General features: G+C 39.1%; 1 protein-coding gene across 7 annotated transcripts in view; it reads right to left on the bottom strand.

Annotated features, from left to right (window-relative positions):
* Positions 1-17,085, bottom strand: part of KLHL2 (kelch like family member 2) — a 98,953-nt gene that overhangs the window by 32,569 nt on the left and 49,299 nt on the right. For all 7 annotated transcript variants that reach the window (XM_073232626.1, XM_037024533.2, XM_073232625.1 and 4 more), the window contains one exon: positions 7,519-7,681. In XM_073232626.1, coding sequence (XP_073088727.1) covers positions 7,519-7,681 — 163 coding nt within the window. The remainder of the gene's footprint in view (positions 1-7,518; positions 7,682-17,085) is intronic.

Here is a 17,085-nt window from a genome sequence, read left to right as displayed (position 1 = left end):
GCCGCCGGTCGGCAGTGTCACCCAGCAAGGCCAGGGGCGCCCCGAGTCACAGGGCCCGCGCTGCACGGCGGCTCAGCTGCCGGCCGGAGGAAGAGGCAGGAGCTGCGAGCATCGAGCCCCTGCAGCCAGGCAGCCTGGCCCGCCGGCCTCGCGGGACAGACTCAGTGCTGTCCCCGGGGGCACTACTTAGTAGGACGCGCTCGGCCGCTTTGCTGTGCTTCCGCCGTCCAATTTACGTATTTTTGTATTCATTAACAAATTACTGCAGCTATGATTATTTTCAATACCCATCCTTCAATGTTAATACCAGAGTTGACACACTACCACATTACGGTATTTCTGAATTCGACTACGTATTCACCTTGACCAGTGTTCTACACATTCATACGTGTTCATGCTACTAATTAGCATCCTTTCATTGCAGCTTGAACTCCTTTCAGTATTTCTTGTAAGGTAGCTCTAATAATGATGAACTCCCTCAGCTTTTGGGTCTGGGGAAGTCTTTCCGCTTTTCTGAAGAACAGCTTTGCTGGATTAAGTATTTTTGGCTGGCTGGTTTTCTCTTCCAGCACTCTGGCACATCATCCCACTTTCTCTAGGCCTGTAAGGTTTCTACTGAAAAATCCACTGATAGACTAGTAGGGGTTCCCTTATAAGTTTCAAGCTTCTTTTTCTCTGGCTGCTTTAAAGATTATGTCTTTGTCTCTGATTTTCTGTTTTATTACAATGTGTCTTGGAGAGAATTTCTTTAAATCGATTTTGTTTGGTGATCTAAAAGCGTCATGAACTCTTGGATATCCAAATCTTTCTCCAAGTGGGCTTTCTACCCACTTCTCCCTCTTCTTGTTCTGGCCTCCAGTGATTCACAAATTAGTCCTTTTGATGTTATCTCAGAGATTACATATTCTTTTTTTTTTTTTTTGTTCTTACCCCCTTAGTTTCCTCTGACTGGATAGTTTAAAAGTTCCTGTCTTCAATATCACTAATTCTTTCTTCAGTTTGATCAAGCCTGTTGTTGATATTCTCCACTAAATTTTCATTTCATTGACTGAATTCTTCAGCTCCAGAATGTTTCTTTTTTTTATGATTTCTATCTTTGTTAATTTTCTTATTTTATTTTTGTGTTTCCCTGAAATCATTGAATTGTTTCTGTGTTTTCTTGTAGTTCTGAGTTTCCTTAAAACAGCTATTTTGAATTCTTCATCAGGTAAACCATAGATTTCTACATCTTTGGGTTTAGCTACCAGATTACTGTGGTCCTTCAGTGGTGTCATGTTATCTTGATTTTTCCATGTTTCTTGGAGTTGAGAGTTGCTGTCTTTGCATTTGAAGTAGCAGTCACTTCCTCTATTCTTTACTGCCTTTCAAGTTTTTACTGCCTTTGGGGGAGAAAAAAATGCCTTCCTCAGCCCTGCTAGAGATTCTTAGGCTTTCTCAGGCCATCTATGGATACATCTTGTTCCATGCTTCTCAGTCCCTCTTGTGGAAGAATTCTTAAATTTGTAGGCCTTCTCTCAATCCTGTAACATACCAAGCTGAGTGTTAACAGCCTCTCTTTTGTTTTCTCAAAGGTGGCACTATAGCTGAAGTATGTGGTCTCTCCAGGCCCAGAGATTTGAGCCTGCTTTCTGCAGAATGTGTTCCATCTGCCATGTTCCAAAGCTCACACTTGCTGCCACCTTCAGGAGCACACACAGAGAGCTGACTGCAAAGTGTGGGGTGTGGGGGAGGGGTTGTGGCACACAGAGGCTGGGGGTGCCTATGGGCCCTGTCAAGGAGATCCATGGGTTAGACTTTCCCAACAGCTCATGGCTGGGCTTCTTGAAGCCCATCATGGAGTTAGTAGGATGGATCAATGTTGCTTTAATGTCTTCCAAGAGCTCCATGTGCCACTTTCCCAGACTTCCTGTTCCCAGTCATGGAGCTTCAGATTTAGTACTCTGGATGGGGCCAGAGAGACACATGCTCCTCTGGCAGCATCCACACAGCTTGGGAAGCTGGGTGCTCACTATATACTCTCCCTTTCTCCCACAGGAGGAATCACGGACTGAGAGTACAAAATCCCATCTGAGAAGTGAGAGTAAATGCCTGATAACAACAGTATTTTAAACTCACAACAGTTCATCCCTGAGAGACAGTGTTTTCAGGAGAATGAAAATACCTTTCTTCATTTTTCTAATAAAATGAAAGTGTTAGACAGCTGCTAAGGTTCCCTACAAGTACAAACACTGTGATACTTTCATTCTGAATACTATTCGTCTCTAGGGGAAAAAAATTTCACATACCTCTCACCAGCAATTCCATTAACACAGTTTTGGTGAAACCTAAAAACACCTAACTCATCTCAGCTAGAACTGTCAACAAAGCAGAGCAGAGACTCCATGTAGCTTGCCAGGAAATAAATGAGGATCGTAACGAGTAGACAAATATAAAAATGATTCTTTTAAGAAGTGTCATTAAAGCCAGCATGAATTCAATCAGGAAGTGCTTGTACATCAAATGCTTTCACAGTTCTCCAAATGAAGAGCCTTCTGTATCAGTAAATTAATTTTGCAACAGACCCTTGAATAATCAACAGCTATTCTTTAGCATGTGTATCACATAGTCAAGGCTAGTAATACTATTATTAAAACCACCCTCTCAATACAAGTATCTCATAAGAGGGCAGCTTTCAAAATCATGAGCTTATTTTGTCAGATGTTTACCCCAAGCAGTGATTCCTAGCCTAAATTTTAGAAAGGTAGGCAAATGACTCAAGTGAAGTGATTACAGAGGAAAATGTTATGGAAACTGCTTTTACAGAGAATAAGGTATAATATGGATATACTAAATTCAGCTGTGAGTTGACTATTACTGGCCTATAAACTACTTTAAGGAGGGATTAAATCGAATTGAGCCTGTCATCACCCACGGCTTTCTGTGCAATGCCAGACACATACAAGAGGCAGTTTTGAAATGACAGACCTGGTTCTAAGCTGAGCACTCAAGAGACAGCTAGGAGAGCTGGGATCAGAGAGTACAGATTTATAACAAAACCCAAGAGCATGAGAAGGGAGGAATATAGTCAGGTCAGAGACTGAAACCTTGGAGTTCCAAATTACTAACATGGTTCAACATGCCCTGGAATTTTGTTTTACAGTGGCAGTGAGTTTATGGAGGAAAGACAGTAATCACAAGTAACTGCTAAGAGGGAGTCTCAAAGAAGCCAACAGCAAAGACCTTGAGGTTGCTAACAGCAAGAGAAACAAACTATAGAGGGCAAAGAGAGAAGTATGCTTGAAGGCCCAAAGGGAGAATGGTCTGTAGAGAGAATGCTGGAGATGAATAAGGCAGCCAGGACAGAACTAAGGATAGTGACAGTGACAGAACAGTAGTTTGGAAATCATACTTCTATATCTCCCTTCCCAGTGAATCAGGAGAAGTGTCCTCTTAAAGAAGTTTGCCCTTACCATGTGGGTCTAGAAAAAAGGTAGTTTCATTAAAGACAAAAAGGAGAGACGAGACACATGAAACAGCTGGGCATCCAAAAATTGTGATCATTGTACAAGCGCTGTGAAAAGGCTAGAAGTAGGGCAGTGTGGGGTGCTCGGACAGGGTAGAATGTATGAACAGAAAACAGAGTTGAGAGAATGAGAAATAAACTGAAAGCCTCTCAGTGACTAAAGAAGAGGGCTCCTTTACGGGTAGTCCCATTACTAAGCATTACAGAGCTTCGCAATTTTTAGTGTGGGGAATGGCGAAATGTAGGAATGACTAAGAATCTGAAACTATTGTTTCCCTTAAATATTTTGAAATTCTTACAATCAACATTGACAACTTATGCATCAACAAGGAAGGTTAAATAGAATTCATTTTCAGGATAAAATTAAAATCTAACTTCTAAAAAACCTTTTGAGGGAAGTACTAATAAATGCATCTAAACTGTTAAGTTCAGTTTTTATGTCCTCTATTTAGCCTGGTGAAAATGCTAAAAACAAAGGCCTTACTGATTTGGGAAACAGTTAAAATATAGGAACCACTCACAAAATGAGAGGTCTAAGAGTCCACAAACCAGCATTCTCTAAACAAGTGTGTACATTTGGACTTAGGTGTGAAGATTTTCACTTTGGGGTATGTAGCAAAAATAACTTCATACAGCTTTTTAGCTAAGAAAATAATCATTCAAGAGCATAACAAAGGCTGACTACAGTCCAGAACACCAGAATATGACACCCCTGCACAAGTTACTAACCCGGCTGCTCTGATTGCCTGTGCTATATGTGGTTTGGAGCTGTCTGCTCCATGCCCTGGGGAAGCAGCGCGGGTTGGTGTGACAGGCTATGACATTAGCATCATGCTGCCAAACCGCCAGAGAGCATCAGGTTGAGCGGCATGGATCCCATGCACTGCCTGTTCAGAATTTCTACCCTCCCTGTTTGGTTACTCATGTTTTCACTTTCTCTAAAGATACTGGTATTATGAAAAATAAGCACAAGCTCATAGAAGAGATTTCCATGGAACACTTCTTTCATTACACCTGTACAATTTAACTATACCAAATACTACAGAGCTCACTTCCAATTTGCAAGAGAAAGGAATGAAGCAGCACCTATGTCCAGAATATCTGGTGAGTTTTCAGAGGATAAGGAGTACTTGTCTCTCAAGGGCAGGCACACCTGGGCTCAGAGGACCTGAGGTTGTGTAAGTTCTCTCCTCCCCAACCTCCCTCCCCTCAGCACCCCTGTCCCCCACTTCTTCTCTCCACATGTGTATGTGTGTATTAACTCTCCTAGTGCTCTTTTTCTCTTCCTTTTCCTCCTTTCATGCCGAGAAGTCTGTCACAGGCCCTACTTAGCCCACTGCCTATGATATGAAAAAAGAAAGATAGGAACTTTCTCTAAAGCCACTGTCCCCCTTTACTCTCCCAGATCTTTTCAAAGGCTGTACGATTTGAACTTGAAAGTAACTCAGTAGACTTTCAGGACACACAGAGTCCTTGAATTATAAAAAGAAAGGAGGGAGAGACTAAAAAACAATTATTTGTTTACAGCAGAAGAGAACTATAGATATCTTCCTACAATGGACTCCTTATGTCCCATCCTCTATTTATTTAAGATATAAACAATAATCACATATTTTTACTATGAAAAATGACTGCTTTTTAGTATTTATACTGGAGTATTTATTTTAGAAAGTTTTTACAACTAGTCATCAATACACCAGTTATGGAAATAGCTTCAGTATAGGAAGGTGGTCACTGCAATTGTATTATTTTTTAATTATAAGAAAGAAAGATATGGATGAAACAATGTTATGGAATTGCTTCAAAATAATACAAGATGATGCAAAAATTCATCAAACTGTAGGCTTGGTTTATGTACTTTTCTATATGCACACGAGGCTTTATTAGAAAGTTTACATATAGAAAAAACAACAGAGCAGGGGAAGTAAAGAGGGGTACATTTGAAAAAAGATAATCCATGAGTTGACAACTCTTAAAGTTGGATGATGAATACTATTCTACTTTTGTATGTATTGCAATTTTTTATAATACAAGGTGTTGAAAACGGTTACTTATAAACTTAGGCAACTTGAGCAAAAAGATTCAGAAGCAAGGTATAAAAGTAGTACATCCTTTAAACTCAGACTTTGATTTAAGATATAGTGCATTAAAAATAACCAATTTTTCTTTATAATTTTGCTGAAAGTGACAATTTTTCTAAGAAAAATTCTTGGCATAATTATGAAGAAGAACTCTACAAACTAAGATACAGAGGTATTCTAATTCTGGTGGAAAATTGTTCATATTTTGTTGTATACTACAATAAACTTAAGACTTTAAATAAGAGAAAGAAAGAATAAAATCTATCTCCTAAAAACAAAGCGAATGAGTTGGTTCTGATATGAGTAAAACTAAAGAGTTTTCATCATGTCAGCTATGTGCGGACGTCTTTTGCATTAACCCTGCTGCACTCATTCTCCCCCCCAGCCCCTCTCCCTTTCTCTCAGGCGTCAGTAATGTTTATCAAGTTCTAGGAGACAACTAGGAGCCCAAGAAAGGATATGTTAAATAGTGATTGCTGCATGCAGAAAACTACCGAAAAATAGACACGCCTCCTTGGTTTTCATAATATAAATCACTTAGAACAGGCGCATTATATCTAGCAGTTAGAAGATCTTATGAATTTAAAAGCAGTATTTTCTATTTAGCTGAAGAATAGAATTGGCTGCACTGGAACACATCAATGAATTCAAATTTGTCTTTGATTTTTCTTAAAATGCCTCATCCCACTCAAAAGGATTATATGAACATCATTACAATTACAGGTATTCCCCAACTTACAGAAGGGTTGTGTTCTAAAAGTTTACCTGTAGTAAGTTTTCTGGAACTCAAATCACATTTTCTCACTGAAACAACTTTATAAAAGGTAGACAGGCCAATCAGACCAACCCACCTACTTCTATAAGCTCAAATTTATTGGACCTACTATGTTTTACTGCAGTACTGTGGGGTTTTCTCCAATTACCACCTTGCACCATTTCTTTGATAGATGCAATAGGGACTCAGGTAATACCACTCCTCTCTAATGTCTGTGCACATGTGTGCATGCACACCCCTTATCCAGGTCTGTCAGCCAAAATTACTTTACTCACCAGTGTAAGCATACTGGAGCAGTGTGAGGTGAGGGGCTCTGCATTTGTAGGCTGGAGGAAGTCGGGGTTGCAGAGCTTATTAAGGGCAGTGGGTCATGGAAGGTCTGTAGTTAAGTGTTCCCATGGGGCCTCACAGAATCAGGGTAGAAACAGTAGATTCTAACTCCCACCAGGTTTACCTTAACAGAAAGATGGCTAAAAAGTATTAGAAACTTCCTAATAATCTATTTTAATACATACTTTTTATAAACTCAGAGCAAACTATAGGTTACTTTGTATACTTTAGCTATATCCAAAGCTGTAACAAGGGTCTCTCTTCCCCAACTGGAGAGATGGAGGAGGGTCCTACACAGCAACCAAACTGATGGCCTCCTTGACTATAGCAACACACCGTCCCCAGGCCATAGGAGAAGGTAATAGCAAGAGGTCCTAGAAACCAGTGTCTAAGGAGAGAGCTGCCTGTATCTGGGATCTGCTTTCTACTCTACCTAAAGGCAACTGAATTTCATTGCTTAAAGATTCTTAAGCCACAAGACTGTTTTCATGGCTACAAGAAAAGGGTATGATAAGCCGCAGAGATAAAATGATTTAATTTCAAATGCAAATTCTTTCTAATATGCCTATTAATTTGACTATTGAAAGAAAAATACATACAGATTCAGTACTTGCACAAAACTAGGTATTATATTATTTAGGCCTAGTACCAATTTGCATATATTCTTTAAGTTCAGGACTTTATGAACACCATTCAATTACACAGTGCTACCATAAGATTTTAACTGTATTTTTAGAAAGTCCAGATCCAACTTTCCAGAAATCACTATACAATCACATCAGAGTTCCAGATCCCCCATCTCAAACTCAGCTGAGGTCTACTCCACCTGCCTGCATAGGTGTTGGCCTTGTTCACGAGATCGGTGCACGCATGCATGTCAGCAAAGGCCCGGATTCCTAAGCAGTTGACAGGGTGAAGCTGAGACTCCAAAAATTCACAACAAGTCTTCTTCACATCCTGTAACTGTAACAGACCAGCTGCTGGGAGGAGCACCTGCAACACAAAGGCAAGCACAGTCAGGCAGCTGGCAGGGAAGGACTCACTGTCACCACTGCCACCTGGGCACAGGGGACCTGGCATCCAGAGCAAGTATTTCACAGAAAAGTAACATGACAATTATTTGCAAAAAGAGGGTGATGCCTCTCACTCTCCATAATTTCTAAGAAATCTTTCAAAAGTCTCTTCTTGGTCACAAGAATATGAGAGACATCATATGATATTAGATTAATGGTTCTTTTTATAAGCATTAACAAAACATTCCTTTGAATTTTAAAAACATAAATTATTAGGATGCTAGGGGGTGCTATGGTTCAGTGAAAATGGTTTTGTTCCTTTAGTCATTCATGAGCTCCAAGTATTATAACCACAGTCTCATTTTGTTCTTCCACTATCTGAATGACAACAAACTGTTTTCCTTGAGGGGTAGAACAATTTAAGTCAATCGTCTGGATCTATAAGATAGTTTCTCTAAAATGTAATATATGTGCTAAAGAGGAAAACATAAAAGGTAATTGCCTAATAACTTTTCAATTCGTATTTTTATTTGAGTAACTCCAAAAGATTTTTGTATTTTAATTATAGGTGATTCTTTGGGATTAATCAGGATCTTCACTATATATACTACATGCAGCACTACAACTGCTTTTCAAATAGGTTAATAATGGAAAGATGTTTCTTTATAAGTAAATTAGTATGATGCTATGTTAAGGACCACATTTGAAAGTCAAATTAAGGGGGAAATTTCATTAAAAAGTTCTCAAACATTTGTTCTTTTTTAAGAGCCAATAGAAAAAAACCTCAATTATCAGAACAATGGTCAATTTTTAAAAAGATCACATTAGCATTAAAAAAAAAAAAACACCAAGTTACCGCAGGAACTGACTTACATTTATGCCAGGCTGCACCAGAGAGAAAGAGAGAAAAGACGTAGTTTTGAATATTTTTTGCAATTTCCTAAATCTGTAATAAATTCTAAATGTGGAAGAGAATAAGTATGTTTGTATCCTTTTGTAACACAAACTACTCTATTTTCTTAAAGGAACCATAGATCTAAAAGCTGCAAGTGTGTGTGCCCACATGTAAGCAATGAAGTGGTCATGAATTAAAGACTAAGAGGATAACTTTTTGTGTTTTAGTCCAACTCCACCAAATAATATTAGTTTTCTCTGAAAACATGGCAACAGTGACTAGTAATAATGCCTTTCCTTCTGAATTTAAGAAAAATAAGTGCAAATAATGCTCTTTATAGTCAAACCTTTTTTATAATGTGCACAGTGTGTTTCATAATGTTATGAGAATGAATCTCCACGGAAGGCTTTAATTGTTGATAATTTGCAAATTGGGGGTTTTTCTACACTGGTATAATTGTACTCTGAAGCAACATACAGTATATTCCAAGATGCCTAATACTGTAGCCATTTAATTCAGCAAATGCATATAATTAGGAAGTGGTCTTCAGCGTAAGATTCAATCTCTGTGAAATTTGCACAAGTCGTAATCATCAGTCATCAAATCAGCATTTTCTCAGAGACAACACAGTGTTGTATACAGGAGTATTCAAATTGCTTGGTAACACAGAAAGACAGGGATCCTTGGGAGGAAATATAGCTGAGCAGAAGCAGATGTTCCCTCCTGCATTGCTGGTAGGAGTATACTGTAATGGTTCAATGTTCATGAAGAAAAATTTGTCTATTTCAAAGTACAAATGCAAATATCCTCTGGCCCAGCAATTTAACCTATAGATACACCGACATATGCACAAAACCTCACATGTCAAGACACTCATTACAGTATTATTACGAGTAAAAGAAAAAAGCCTGACTGTCCTCCATACTAACCTGGCTCACACTTAACAATGATCCATTCAGTGAACACTGCAGTCACTCAAAAGAATGAGCAAACAATAGGAATGGCACAATTTCTAAGATACATTCTTGAAGTAAAAATCAGTGATTGGTTCATAGTATGTCAACATGCATATACACATGCACACTTATATTATACACACATCCATCTAAAAAAGCAGCTATTAGTAGGCTTTCAAAAATTTTCTTTTCTTGATTTCAACTTCATCACTAACATGTCCAGATCTACCTTTTCAGGAGACTGAAATTATAATAAAATTAGGAGAATCTCAGATCTGGAAAAGATATAACAAGTCATGTAGGTCAGGGATATAAAAGTCATTTCAACTGTAGGTTATGTGGCTAGAAATTCACATACTATTTTTTTTATTGATGGCAACGATGAGCCAAGTGGATCCATGCTTGGAAACATATATTAAATATAACTTAAATGTCAGTCAAATGTATAAAACAAGTTTATTCTTATTTTCCTTTGTCAGCAAATCCTTCAAGAATGCATCATTTTTATGATGTAATTTTACTAGGATAAAACTTCAACAGGTCTTGATTATTTAATTAGTAACATTCAGCTTCAAAAACAGTAATCGGCCCAGCTACTAACATGACTCCTGATAACCTCAGTTACTCATGATAAAAACAAGAGAGTAGCTGGGGCCACATCAACGTTCTAGATTAGTTTATTGTATTATACAGCCAGCTGAAATAAAAATGCTCTAAATTTCAGATGAACCTTATCCCACAATCAAAACCACATAATATGCGGGCAGCCCGTGAGCTGGTCAAATCAAATCAAATCTCCTAAATTGTCTGATGAAGAAACCAAATCGAAAGGACTTGACCAAGTTGTAGAGCTGGTCAGCAGAAAGCTTTGTATATAATCCAACTGGCCAATTCTTTGGTCTGTTGTCCCTTTCACTACCTTGAGCCCCATCGGTAGGTGTGAAATGGAAGGGCTTGTCTGATTTCTGCTCTTTTTAGCAAAAGTAATAAAGATGAAAGTCAGTCCACTGTCTTGTAGTTGCTTCCATCTACTGAATAATCACTATGTCAGACACTGTACTAAGCAATTGGCAGGCAATACTATCTCATTATCTCCAATATATACAAGTGAGCACAGAGGCTTAAGTAACTTGCCCAAGGTCACATGCCTGGTACTGGGCAGATTGAGTCTGCTACAGAGCAGTTTTAGCCAAAGCAGGTATAATGATTTTAGATGGCACAGATGAACATTCTCATGTTAGTAGCTGGGAACATGTTTTTAAAGTTACCATCTACTTATTTCAATAACATAATTTCCTCTTTAAGTAAATTTATTTGAACAAAATTTGAGTCTAAATATAGAGAAAAACATTAAATATTTAAGTGATAGCAGTACTGACAAAATCCTGAAAGTGGCACACAAATTACTGAACTTTAGAAAATCCTGATTTGGGAGATCAGATTTAATATTTTAATCTTTCAATATCTGATGTCATTCTGATTCTTATAGTTTTTATATATCACTAAGAAGAAAGAATGTGCTTTAATCTGGGGCTCTCGTAATCCCATGGATTATTTTCCACAAAGTAGATAAACTGTATTATACTACTAGCAACAAGTTTGGGAAACACCTGGCAATGTAAAGTGGTTAATTTGCTATTTAGATCACAAAAATATCTTGGACATACAATCATTAGGGGGTTTGAAGAATAAAACAGTAACTTAAAAACAAATTTTTCTGAGCTCTCTATGCTGTGCTTCTTACATGAAGAGGGATTATACTGATACAGCAAACCCCAAGCCACACAGCATTACAATCTAATGGAAAATTTCCATGTTTCATTTCCCATATGCTTCACTAGTATTAACCCTGAAATTGATGAAAATAACCCTAAGGCACTCTAAAATAGTGAAGTTTTCCAAAACATCAAAGAAAAAGCAATTATATTTGCCATATACTCTGAATGTTAATGATGTAATCTAAGAGTCTAGAAGAGATTAATTCACACACAATGCATACACTGAGGGAGGGCCACCTTCCAAAGCTAAGGCATCTCTCCAGGGTATGGTGAGCCCTAAGGAAAAATGTGAAGTAGGCAGCTTGCCTTGGGCCAGATCCTGCCCCTCCTTCCCCCAGCATTCTCCCAAACATGCCACTCCTTTAGTTCTATTCCATCAAGCCTACAGGGCTGCTCTGCTCAGACCCGTGTTCTCACCTTGGTCTTGGCCCCTTCCAGGTCATACTCACAGCACTGCTCCGTTTTGCTGCCTGTGTAACACCTGCCACGATCAGAACAGATCTACGCATGTGCTCATGTTTACTGTCTCTCCCTGCAGAAGAATACAGCTCTATGACAGCAGGGTCACATCTATTTTACCCCCCATTATATCCTCAGGTATTAGAAGAATATCTAGGTGTGTAGTAATGAATCAGCCTGAATGTAAATTAATTTGTTACTCTCGTGGGTATTTGTATTTTAAAAATACAATTATGGATGTGCTTTGACCCAGAAATACGAACTCTTATTTCTAGAATATATCTGTATGGAATACTTATGTCCTACTGCAAATCCTCTCAGCCTCACCTCTTGCTCAAGCCACCACTACAGCAACCAGGTCCACGTGGGCTTGGATCACCTTTGTGAAGATGTAACTTAACAGTTCCTCACCCCAGCCCTACCATGCCTCTCTCCAGCGTCCCACCTGGGGACTCACACCTGAACAATCTGGAAGCCCTGGGGAAAGAATGCTTGGGGTCACCCCTGACCTGACCACAGGGGAAACGTCCAAAGGAAAATGGTGAATACATGCCTCCCCTTTTTATCCCCCAAGCAGAAAGTTCTGAGACACACTTCACAAGGCTCTTCAAAAGGTCCTGTGGAGAATAAACATGTCACACGTAACTGTGGCCAGACACATGCCACATTCTGAACCATCTTCTCCCTTTCCAACTCCAAGCCCATACCCGGTCACTGTGCCCTCTTGGATCACTTTCCAAATAAACTGAATGCACAACAGCTGGACTTTCAGGGGGCCCCAGTTCCTCATGACAGTAATACATGGGATAAACTGTCAGTGTGGATATACTTAGTTGTAAGAGTATTAATGACAGTGCTCTTTACAGTATCAAAAATTGAAAAGAACTTGAATGTCCAATAACAAAAGGTCAAGCAGATAAGTTGTGTATTATCAATAAAATTGAGTATTTTATCAGTATTAAAAAAGCTATAGTAGACAGATACTTAATGACTTGGAAAAACTTTCTAATACATTTAGTATACAAAGCACATTCTAATACATTTAATATACAGTACAGCCCCCATTTGTTAACTCACATATACCTAAACACAGAGACATGTTAGAGAAACACAGCAATTGTTAATAGAGATTATCTCTGGTTAGTGGTAGTGTAGAGGCTTTCTATTTACTTATGACTTTTCTAAATTTTCAGTAATGAATATATACCATTGAAATGGTTGTAAATTATTTAAAAGAAAGCCAGGGAGAAGCAAGTACAGGAATGCCTTTGTGGAGCTCTAGAATTCTAGCTAACAAACCAACGGTAAGGGGAGCTATTTTCTTAGTGACTATCAGAAACAGCCTCCGTTTGGCCTGTGCTTTGAGTGCCATTAGTCTCAAAGGCCTTTGATCATCAAGCTGGTATTTTGTAGAACATTAAGCAGGCTCCACACATTACTATTCTTGTTCATCTCAACAGCAATCTCTGTAAATGCTTGGGCAAACATGAAGTAAAAGGACACAGACAGCTGATTTAAGTAAACTTAACTTCAAATGCTATTATTTTGCTAAGTAGAAAAAAAATTTTCATCTAGTTATGTTGATTCCAACATATGGAGACACATCAGCCTAAACACTTTATACTAGGGAGATGTTTTCTGCAATGAACAAAGTAAGCTACCACAGATTTGTGAAGACAAGCTAACACCAGGTGTGAAAGACACCCGAGCTGAACCATCAGGCCCGTATGACAGCCTTACCCCAGCTGCACGTTTTAGAGCAAGATGCTTTCATCCTACTGCAGGGTGTTTGACAAGCCCAATCACACACAGGACACTTGGCTTAGACAAGTACGCTCCTTCTGCTTGGCTATTAGGATCGTAGTTTATTTTCAGCTTGAGCATTTACTCCATAGGAGGAAATTATTTATGTAGTAAGGCTTTTAAATCCTGGGCCATTAGTGTGTTTATTAGAAAAGGCCACAATGGGGCCTGCCTGCTCCGTAAGATTTCCAGTGTCTATGAAAGCATACAAGCCTAGTCACTGCTAACCTTACAGTTAAGTTCAGTGCTGAAAAACAGAATTTATTAATTTCCCAGACATTTTATATTTATATCAGAGGCACCTGTTTATTTAAAGTGCAAGGCCCTTGCGTGCCAGGAATGACCTGACCACAAACAGGCCAACAGCTGTTCAAAGAGCATGAGCAAAGAGAAAAAATTATCCCCAAACTTAAAAACACCATATGTTATTGGGCTAAAACAGTCTCCTTATGAAATACAACCTAAAACTTTCATTAGAATACATCTAAAATCTGCACTTAGTTCCCAAGTCATAAATAAGTCATGTTCCACAAGTAACAATTTTTCAACTGGCTGCTTGACTCTCACTGCACATTTACTCAGAGATACAGTATTGAAAATTGCTATAAACCACAAAAATAAATGAAGTAACGTTGACTGCTGTGACTTCCGGTGGCGCTGGGTCAGGAAGGAAGGAAGAAAGTCTCCTTCCTCTTTCTGATGTTGGCCTGCCAGTGCAGAGCTTTGAAATGGGAAGTGATTGTCCTTGGCATCCTGCCACGTCATTTGTAGTTCACACCTCAGAGCAGCTAACTCTCAGCCACCAGGAGCCAGCCCTGTGCTCTGTGCACCCAGCTAACTCTCCATCCAGATGCCTTTCCTGATGCTAAGTGTTCCATCCTCTAAACATACCCACCTAACCTCCTCCCAGCACAGGCCTACCCAAGTTCTGTCCTTCAGGAGAGCTACTGCCAGCAGAGACAGGAGAGCCATCTAATTATTAATTCATATTAATGGTTCATAATGTATTACTTTCCAGGACAAATCCCTTCTAGAAGTGTTTAAAGTTTTAAGAGGCACACACAACCCATCTCTAACTCTTGTCCTTTCCAATGGCATGATGAAGGGAATGGAAAAGCAAAGGCGGAAGAGGAGGAAAACTGTGAGGGCAATGCCGCTCTCAGGCATTTCCAGTGTCTATGAAAGCATACAAGCCTAGTCACTGCTAACCTTACAGTTAAGTTCAGTGCTGAAAAACAGAATTTTTTCAGTCCTTCCAACGGCTGCTGCTTCCATTATTTTTCACTGAAGGTTTCTCTGAAGTCTCACACTTACTCAACAGTGGCTCAAGTGTATAATGAAGACAGCACTTCCGTCACAGAGCTGCTGAAGAAATTAAGTAAGTTGGTCAACTCCCCAGCACAGTACCCGGCACTGGACAGAGAAGCACATGAGCTCTAAACAAGGTTTTCTTCCTGGGTTGAACTGAACATTCATTTCCATGACAACAGAATGCCTTTCTCCCTCAAAACAGGATTTCCTTTCTCCCTCAAAAGACGATGTTCTATGCCAGATCATTCATAATAAGCATAAGGTTTCTTTATTTTCTGATCTAATGGTCTAAAAGATATAACCTGGGACAACTTATAAAGAACAAGTGGAAATACAAAAAATGGGAAATATATTTGGTTCTTCACTAGTTATCAAGTAAATATAAATTAAAATAATGAGAGCATTTTGTGACTATTGATAAATATTATTTTAAACAACATACATTCAGATCAGAGTATAGTAGCCTCCACCCCTAGCACATTTTTGCTTTCAACTGTAAACTAGTCAACTATCTTAGGAAACAGGCAACATTCATCAAGCTACCAAAAAATACTAAAGTTTAAATTCTTTGACCCTGGAAGTATGTTTCTGGGAATCTACCTTGAAAAAATAGTTCAAAAAATGGAATAGGCTACATCCACATATTTTACTTTGCCATTACCTACAGCAATAGGGAAAAAACAAAAACAACTAAACATTTAACAATATGGCAACTATCTTAAGTAAGTTATGGCAAACTCACATGAAATATTATAATCAGGGGCAATGAAGACTAATAATGGTTTTAAAAAAGCAAGTATTACTAAAATATTTGGAGTAACTATCGTATTATAAAATCAAATGGATGACAGCTGTAATCTATATCAGAAAAACTTAACGGACATCCTTTGATCTAAAGGAACTTGGTAAGACAATGCTGACAGAGACAGAAAGAACAATTAATTACACATTTCCACACGATCTGATCTGTTTTTTTCTAACACAGGGCAGACATAAGTAAAGACAGTGGTCCATGGGTCTCTTTACTGACAGCTTGGGTCCCTGCCCTTCGTTTCCACAGCTAACAGCACTGAATCTGGATCCAATCCTGTTTCTACTCAGAGAGAATGTCCAGGCTCTAGCTAAGTAGCTTGACCTGGTCCACTTTATGCCAATCCCACTTCCATTCCACCCATCCCTTCCTGCCTCTAACTAGGACCCTTCCCCTAGTGGGAATCAGTAACCTGACCCTAATTTACTGTGCATGAACCGGTTTGCTCAGAGGCTGAAATCCCGCCCCTGGGTCCCTGCCCAGAAGACTCACAGTGCTTGTTTCTGGGTTCCCTTCCTCCTGTCCTGCCAGGATCTCCTGCCTGGCTCAGACTCTATTCACCAAATAGCGCCTGTCTATCCTATAGGCATTCCCTCATTATTTATTTAACAGATATTTATCAAGCAATAACTATATAAATAAATGCCAATCAATACATAAATACAAATCACCAGTCCAGGTTCTACGGCTACAACAGTGAACAAAGTGGATAAATACATCAGCTTTCAGGAAGGATATGTATAGTTCCTATCATCCCAGTGCTCCTGCCCCTTGAAAGTGGTCTTTGGATCTCAAAGTCTAAAGTTTACAAGCACCGAAGACTCAGGAGCTGTCGATATTAATCCTTCATTTGTCCCTGAGTTTCCGAAAGGCCTCAGAGGAAGAATGGAGTTAGTAGGAAAAGAATGGAGAATGGAAAGCATACCACAAGCTCCAGAGTCAAAGAACTCCGGCCTCGAATGCTGGATATGGTCCCTACCAGCTGTGTGACTCTAGAAAATCACTTGCCACTGAAATGCAATTCTCCAATTAATGGAAAAAAAAAAAACCCTCTTCCAGGATGTTGTCAAATCTACATGAGGTCAGTATTTAGCGAAGTGACTGGAACACAGAAAGTAGGCTGCTCCTTCTTCCCAAATGAGTATTTTATTCTGTTTCTACTATCATTCCTCAGAATTAGTCCACTTTAATCTCCTGTCTTTTAGTCCCTCCTCTCCAAAAACACTCTAGAGCAGAAAACATGACTGTTAAGTCTCTTAACTAACAAGCATTTACTTCCAAGGATCAGAGTTTCCTTCTGTGTCTGCACTGGATCCTCCAGGGGTCCTCCTTTCCACAGCCTCAGAGAGCCGTAACTGCAGAGCAAGCTAG

Source organism: Manis javanica, chromosome 3 (genome assembly GCF_040802235.1).
Source record: "Manis javanica isolate MJ-LG chromosome 3, MJ_LKY, whole genome shotgun sequence".
Taxonomy (NCBI): Eukaryota; Metazoa; Chordata; class Mammalia; order Pholidota; family Manidae; genus Manis; species Manis javanica.
This window is presented reverse-complemented; position numbering and strand designations above follow the sequence as displayed.